Source organism: Cryptomeria japonica, chromosome 2, assembly GCF_030272615.1.
Source record: "Cryptomeria japonica chromosome 2, Sugi_1.0, whole genome shotgun sequence".
Lineage (NCBI taxonomy): Eukaryota > Viridiplantae > Streptophyta > Pinopsida > Cupressales > Cupressaceae > Cryptomeria > Cryptomeria japonica.
The window spans coordinates 561171564-561179605 of record NC_081406.1 but is presented as its reverse complement, the minus strand read 5'-3'; the positions used below and the strand labels follow the sequence as shown (position 1 = coordinate 561179605).

At 35.9% G+C, this 8042-nt stretch overlaps 1 protein-coding gene across 1 annotated transcript; it reads left to right on the top strand.

Annotated features, from left to right (window-relative positions):
• Window positions 1-4927: 4927 nt before the first annotated feature.
• On the top strand, window positions 4928-6708 carry LOC131038081 (UPF0481 protein At3g47200). The gene is made up of 2 exons (XM_057970387.2): window positions 4928-5768; window positions 5873-6708. The coding sequence occupies exons 1-2, from the start codon at window positions 4940-4942 to the stop codon at window positions 6553-6555; spliced, it is 1512 nt and encodes a 503-aa protein (XP_057826370.2). The 5' UTR covers window positions 4928-4939; the 3' UTR covers window positions 6556-6708.
• The last annotated feature ends 1334 nt before the right edge of the window (window positions 6709-8042 follow it).

Below are 8042 nucleotides of genomic sequence, written 5' to 3'. Positions count from 1 at the left end.
ATAAGTTGAAGATGAGGAAGTTTGGACCTTGTAAGATTTTGAAGAAGTTTGATTTAGGCAATGCATATGAAGTTGAGTTACCAGATGCCTTGGGTATATCACCTATATTCAACATAGCATATCTCCATCAGTATCATGAGACATGATTCAGTGGTGACAGTGGACCATATTCATAAAGATAGTTTCTTGAGAAGAAACCGGATGAGATTGAGGAGATTATGGACAACAGAGTTGGTAAGAGCACGCGAAGCAGAAAATACAAACAATATCTTGTGAAGTGGAAAGATATACCAGTGGAAGATTCTTCTTGGATATCTTAGGATGAGGTGGACTGTCTTAGTTTTCCTCTAGCCCCACCAATGTGAGGGACTCAATTTTCAAATAACCCCAAATGTCTGATGTAGGAGAATCCTTGGTTCATTGGCAATCTTGCATCAACCAAAAATATGTGCTTTCTAATTTTTGTTTCTTGTTCAGTTTAGTTTCTGTGTTTCACTCCGAACCCCTTTGAGTTTCTCATTTTTAGTGCGGAGCTGGATTTAGCGTGTAGACATGTTCTTGTACCTAGATCCTAGATCTTAGCTCATTTGAATCTTTTTCTAATATGATTTCACTTCCAGAATGTCTGGCAATTCTTTGTTTCTGGACTAGTTTGAGCCTTAACATCTAGATGGTGTTTCCCTACCTTGAGGAGGATTTCCTTGATTTTCAGAGCTGTTTGGCACCTCATACGATGTCCCCATATGCTTGCCTGACCTTCCTTTTTGATGCAGGAGCATCCTCGGTTCTTGGCAATCTTGCATCAACCAAAAATATTTCCTTTCTGTTTTGCAGTATCATCATTTCATTCTGCATTTTCTGGAATCAGCTCACCGGATCTTGAGGAGTTGTATTTTTCTTGAGGAATTGATCATCTTCCTTATTCCTAAACCGCATAACATTTGGATCATTTTCTAGCAAGTTATCGATTTCGGTTTCCAAGATAATTTTCTGGCACCGAAACCAATTGGACCTATTTGCTTTGGTGAATCTATAGGATCCCTTCCATAGATTACGAAGCTCTGAGCGTTGATTCTGATGTTCCTTGGCATGTGATCGGGACCTTCCCTTTGATCTGCACTTCATCCTTTGGATTTTTCGGAGGAATCTCTTTGGTGGAGATCGACCTTGTTGGTTTTACGTGTTTGATCTTGTTCTTCGATATTTGATCCTTTTTGGGCCAACCGGATCCCCTTGGATCGTATAAATCATTGTAATTGAGCATTATAATGTAGATCAAAGGAAATATAGAGCATAGAAGCTAGATCAAAAGTTTTAAGGTCTCTGTTGTGACCTGTTTTGTAATTGAGCATGTTTGTAGTAGGCCAGTGAGCCTAATCTTGTATCCCAGATGCTACTGGTTGCTTGTAATCAGTTTTCACAATTTAATTCATTTAGTTTTGCACTGCCTCCGTCATATCCTTGTGTTTCTATTGTGTTTACTCTTGTTGACCGGTCTGGATTGGTCTCTTTGAGGTCCCTCCTAACCGATGACTGCACCACTTTTGGTCCGCATCTCATTTCAGTTTTTTTCTGAAGGATTTTGTTCATGCTTGGGCCGACTTATTTGCACATTATATTTTCCCACATTGGGGATTGTATTCTTTCTTGGGCTGACCCGAATGTGTTTTGGGTGCTATATATTGATGTATTAGATCCTAGATAGTCAGCTAGAGATATTAGATGATGATCAGGTAGATATAGATCGAATTTGAACATCTCTAGGGTTATGGATTGTATGTTTTGTAATTAGGCATGTTAGCCTATTGTAGCCTTGATGTTGTCGGCTAATTGTACTTGAATTCATAGTATAATCAAGCTCGATCTGGTATTCTCTCTATTCTATGTTATTTTTATTGTTGTGTTGATCTTGTCACACGGTCTAGACAATTCTCTTTGAGGACTCTCTTGTTGTGGATGTGTCATATACCTCTCTCTTTCCCCCCTCTATCCTTCCCACTATATCTATCTCTCTATCTCTCCCTCTTGTTCCCTCTTTTTATATCTCTCTACTTCTATATCTTGTCCTCCCCTCTCCCCCTCTCTATCTATTTATATATCTTTCTCCCTATTTATAGATGTATCTCCATATATCTTTCACTCACACATAAATTCCCTATTTATCCTTAACTCTATCTATATATCTCTCTCATTCACACAAACACACACTCTCTATTTATCTATCTCTATCTCTCTATCTCTAGATCTTATACACTCATCTCTCCTACTCTCTCTTCTGATATCGTTCTCTACCTCTCCATATATCACTTTTAATATATTTCTTTCTCTCTATCTCCTTCTCTCTCATTGTCACCCTCTTTCTAGTTATATCTCTCTCATTTCATCTCTCTCTCTCTCTCTCTCTCTCTCTCTCTCTCTCTCTCTCTCTCTCTCTCTCTCTCTCTCTCTCTCTCTCTCTCTCTCCAATCCCCTTTATATTTTACAATTTATATCTACTCTCTCTCCTTTCTATCTCATCTCTATCTCTATCTATCCCTATTTATCCCTCTTTCTTTCTTGTCACTCCCTCTCTCCCATCACTCTCTCTTTTTATATCTCTTTACTTATAATCTCTCTAATGCATATACACACACTCCTTGTTTATGCCTCTCTATCTCTATCAACTTAGCTCTCTATCTTTCCCCCTCTCTATCTCTCTCCCACTCTCTAAAGTCTAAACCTTTCTCTCTATTTCTTGCCTCTCTCTCTCTCTCTCTCTCTCTCTCTCTCTCTCTCTCTCTCTCTCTCTCTCTCTCTCTCTCTCTCTGTGTGTGTGTGTGTGTGTGTGTGTGTGTGTGTATTCCTACTTATCTCACCCTCTCTCCATCTCTATTTGGATATTTCTAGTTCTCTCTATTTTTCCATCTCTTTATCTCTCTCTCCCCCTTTCTCTATATCTCCTTCTATCTCTATCTCTCTAGTTGTATCTCACTATCTATTTATAACTCTTTATCTATCTATATCTTCGTATATCTATATCTATCTAACTCTATCTTACTATCTATTTATATCTCTTTATCTCTCCCTCTTCCTTTATAGATCTCTAAATATCTTCCTTTCTATCCCCCTATCTTTCTATCTTTATCTCTCCCTCTACCTCTCGAGCTATCTCTCTATCTATTTTTTCCCTCTTTCTCTCTCACACTATCTTCATCTCTGCCTATATCTTCATCTCTCCCCTTATGTCTCCAAACATGCCTCCCTCTATCCATCCATCTATCTCCCCCTCTCTCTCTTTATCCCTCATTTTAGACCTCTATATCTATATCACTTTTCCTCTCTCTACATATCTCTCCATATCACTTATTTCATATATCCTCTATCTCTAGATCTAGTTATCTCTATCTATCTCTACCACTATGTCTCTCCCTATCTCTATATATCACTTCCTATTTCTACTTTTAACTTTCTATCTCTCCTTCTATTTATTTTTATCTTCCATCTCTATATATTCCTATCTCCTCTCTCTTTGTCTCTCCATAGCTCTCCTTCTCTCCATCTTCCCCTCATTCTCCATCTCTATCTCTAGCTCTATCTATATCTCTATCTTCTTCTCTACCTCTATCTCTATCTCTTTACCCATCTTTATGTTGCTCAAACATAACATGAGCCTATTGGTAATGGAACTTTATCATCTTCTCAATTTAAAGGTTTTTTTTTTGTTATGATTGGATCCTTAAAAGTGGATGCATAGTTAATTTAAAGCTACCACTTCTCTATTGAGACCTGTTTTGCTCAAAAAACATCATGGCCTACCAATTGACCTCATGTACTACACAAATTTATATAAAAAATATACCAATTTTTTTCCCAATCAACCTCTTTCAACATACCCATTGCACACTAAGCTGCAATTGCTAATTTATAATCTATATGGAATATTCTATGTTGGAATGTGAAGTCCAAATTGGACTCTTAGCTAGCAGCGGTTGAGTCATCATGGCTATCGTAGCTAGCAGTGGTTGCGTCATCATGGATTGTTAATAAACTTTCTATAAATAGTGATTTCGACATGTGTTTTGCATGTAGTTGTGCGAGTCATACTTACTATATTTAGTAAATTGTATTCAAGTAGGACTCTGCAACTCGGTTGTTTTAGGCTACTTGAAGTCATGTTTTGATGGACAGTTTTGAGATTGTTGTAACTCTGTAATTCCTGAGAATCAATATGAAAGACAAAATTTGCTCATAGTTTTTTACTGGTATAGTTTTACGAGATTTTTCCACATAAATTTGTGTGTTATAGACTATTGTTCTTCTTTGCAAATATTCTGCATTTTTTATTTTTATCACATTCTATAAATCTATTTTTGCATAGAATTATAATAGACATCTCGAAAACATATCCCTCAAAATATTTGAAAGATATATATGTAAGGTAATCTTGTTCAAAGCAATTTCCATTCAACGCGGTTGTCATGTCTACTCACCACTGCAGTAGAAGTAGGTGAGGAAAGCCCTCTCGATTTGTACCAATGAAAGAGAACTTTGGGAAACGAACGAAAACCTCTTGTCTTCGCTCGGCAGTTGCACGTCACCTTTGAATATTATTAATATTATTATATACAGGCATCCCTTTCAAAATCTGAATTAAGAATTCGTTTCGGGAAAAAAACGTAGAAAATGTCCATCCTATGTTGGATTAGTATTCACCACTTGTGCCATTGATAAGGAAAGCGCACTCTAAAATTATTATATTATCTTTCACGAAACTATAGAATTAGTATAATACTTTATGTGATTGAAATCTTTCACCAAACTTACTGGCAGACTTTGTTGTATTCAACATGTGCTTATTGATCATAGCTAGCATTATTGCGATGGACGAAAGCTTTTTATTTATCATAGTTAGTAGAGCTAATAAAATTTCTGTGTAGGCATACTTAGATCTCCTTGGGGTATGTTGCAGATGGAAAACATGGACCAAAAAGACTCGTGGGTTATCGAGGTTGAAAAAATTTTAGATGGCAAAACCAGACCAGACGAATCCCATGATGGTCTCATTAATACTGTTCCAGAGTCTCTCTTGATGAAAAATACTGAGGTGTTCTATCTTCCTCAAGTCATCTCCTTGGGTCCTTACCATTTCAAAAAAATGGAGAAGCTGGATGATAAGATGGAGCTGCTTAAGTCAGAAGTGGCCAGAAAAGTGCACCATGAAATCATAGGTGACTTGAAATTCTCGGATGTGGTGGAGAGTCATAGTCTGTTTGAGGAAAATAAAAATGAAAGCTATGATAAGAGTGGAACTGGCTTAAAATCGGTGATGGAAAGTTTCAAGAAGAACGAGAAAAACATAAAAAAAAGCTATGCTAGAAATTTTGAATTTGCCGGTGAAGTGTGCGCGTGGATGATAGTGAGGGATGCCTGTTTTGTTCTACAAGTCTTGGAAAGGTTCCGAGAAGATAAGAATGAAGATACAGAGGAAAGCGTCTGGGCTTCCATCGATCGTATTCTTAGCAGGAAACGACATCATCCTCTGTTGACAGAAATTGTGAAAGATATGCTCAAGATGGAAAACCAACTACCATTCTGGACTTTGAAAGTAATCAGGCCCGATGTTGTGCACTGGTTTGAGTCGGCATTTAAAAACTTATCCCCCATAGAAGTAGCAGATTTGGGAAATCGACGGGTGTACAAGAAAGAATCTCATATCTTGCAATTGCTTCATGACTACATTGTCGACAGGCCGATACCCGTCCTCGTCTTCCGAGGCTCCCCCTTTTCAGGTTCGATTGCACTGTTTATTCTTATGCCAATCTCCTTATCTCTGCTTTTCTATGTTTTGTTGTGAATCTGATTGGGATTACCCACTTCTCCTCTGGCAATGTAGGTACGAAAGGGCGATTTCTTCTATTAGTATATTGGATAATCCTACTAGTATTCTCCCCATTTGTTTTCATCATTTTCATCATATTTCTCATTCAGGAGTACGTATCCCCTAAGTGGGAGATACGGGAACACGCTCCAACTGTAGAGGAACTAAAAAGAGTAGGAGTGAAATTCAAGAAATTGGAAGGTGAAGAAAGAGGAATTAGTCATATTAAGTTCAAGTCTTCAACACTTTATTTGCCTCAATTTAAGGTAGATAACAGATCGGAAGTGATACTCAGAAATCTGATTGCCTACGAAATCTGCTCCCAAGAAAGGGAAAAACCCATTACAAGGTACGTCATTCTAATGAATGATCTAATTAACACCAGTGAGGACGTGGGTATCTTGAGACGACAGGACATCATCACCAGCAAGCTTGGAAGTGACGAGGAGATTGCTAAATTTTGGAATTCTATGCTGACATCCACAGAAGTGCCATGGTTCTACCCTATTGACTACGCTGTTTCATCCATAGCTCATTATCGCAAGAAGTGGTGGAAAGTTCTGTGGGCTCAATTTATTATGGCTCACTGTTCAAAGCCATGGGTGTTTCTCTCTCTCTTCGCCGGACTTTTACTCTTACTGCTAACAATTGCCCAAGTGGTTTGCCTATTTGCATCTTGCCAAATTAAAAAAAAATAGTGCCTATTTGCATTTTGCCATATCAAAAAATAGACAACTCAGTGAACTGCTGAACTTTTATTAGTTGCTGGAGTGTTATATCATTCAGATATTAGTCTTTTAGAACCAGACCATCTTTGTTCTGGATGCCACTTATTTCCAATATATACTACTCTGAGCATAGACATTGCCTGGTGTTTTATCATTGTGTTGTTATAAATTATAATGATAGTTTATGGATTGATGAAGTTCAAGCGTACAATTTTAATTATTCTTATTCGAAGAGTTTTTTTTTCTGAAGTTTTTAAGTGTTAGTTTATATTAAATGATTTGATTTTCTGTAAGAGTAAGATTGAGAAAGTTTGTTTTTGATTAAGAAAGCAGTAAAAAAAAAAGGTGAACTGACCCTTAATACAATAGCCTGTCCATTCTGCAGCAACCCTTAGGTGGCAAAAAGAGAGACAACAAAACAAGGGTGTAAACCCAAAACAAAACAAAGTCAGGCAGGCCAATGACAACAAGACATCATTGTGAAAAACATTTCAAACATACACCAAGCCAAAAACCAAGTCAAGAATGGGGAGAAACACCCAAATCTTGACCAAGAAGGGTTTGGGGGAGGAGAGAAGATTTTCCCTTTCGCTTGCAACAAACAACAGTCCTGAATTTTATTAAATTTTATAGAATATTAATATTATTCTATGTTTATAATGTTCTTATGAGATCAATTTATTATGACTTGCTAACATGTGTACAAGTAATTTCCCTATTTGAATCGTGCCAAATCAAATAGGCACTCAATCTACTACTCTAAATATTTTCATTATGTTGTAATGAATTACAATGGTAGCCTATGGATTGATGAAGTTCAAGTGTACAATTTTCATTATTCTTAGTTAATGAGTTTTTGTGAGTTTTTGAAATTTAAGTTTATGTTTGTTAATTTATTTGAAGTGATTTGAAGTGATTTGGCTCTCTGTGATAGTAAGATTTAAGAAAGCTCAATTTCATTGTTTATAATTTTATAAATGTTTAAATGAATGAACGAAAAAATAATATGAATGTAAAGAAGTTTAAAACAAAATAAAATAATTGAAAATAAATATATAAGTAGAAATGATAGTAGTAAAATATTTTTTGCAAATAAAATTTTAAATAATACTTATTTTATAATAGTATTGAAATTAGTATTTTCATTTATATTATTATAAGATTTGTTTCATCTAAAAATTATATAATCGATTATTTTATTTTTAACTATGTCAACTAGATAAAAACACTTATCAATTTCAATCCTCAATTGATAACAATTACAATATGTTGGAGTAGATGGTTGAATCCAACAATTTGGAGAGGCTAGTTCCAACTAAAATACTCTATCACATATAAGAGAAAAAAAATGATTTTCTATGAAGCTTGAGAATCAAATTGATGCAAAAAAAGTTATGATTACAATATACAGTGAAACCCTTATTATAAAAACAAGGATGATACCCTATATAAGGATT

Bases quoted from the DNA above. Each gene is read 5' to 3' on its own strand.
- LOC131038081 (XM_057970387.2), top strand. From the start codon at position 4,940: ATGTTGCAGATGGAAAACATGGACCAAAAAGACTCGTGGGTTATCGAG. The intron at 5,769-5,872 runs GTTCGATTGCAC...CTGGCAATGTAG, and splicing joins CCGAGGCTCCCCCTTTTCAG to GTACGAAAGGGCGATTTCTT.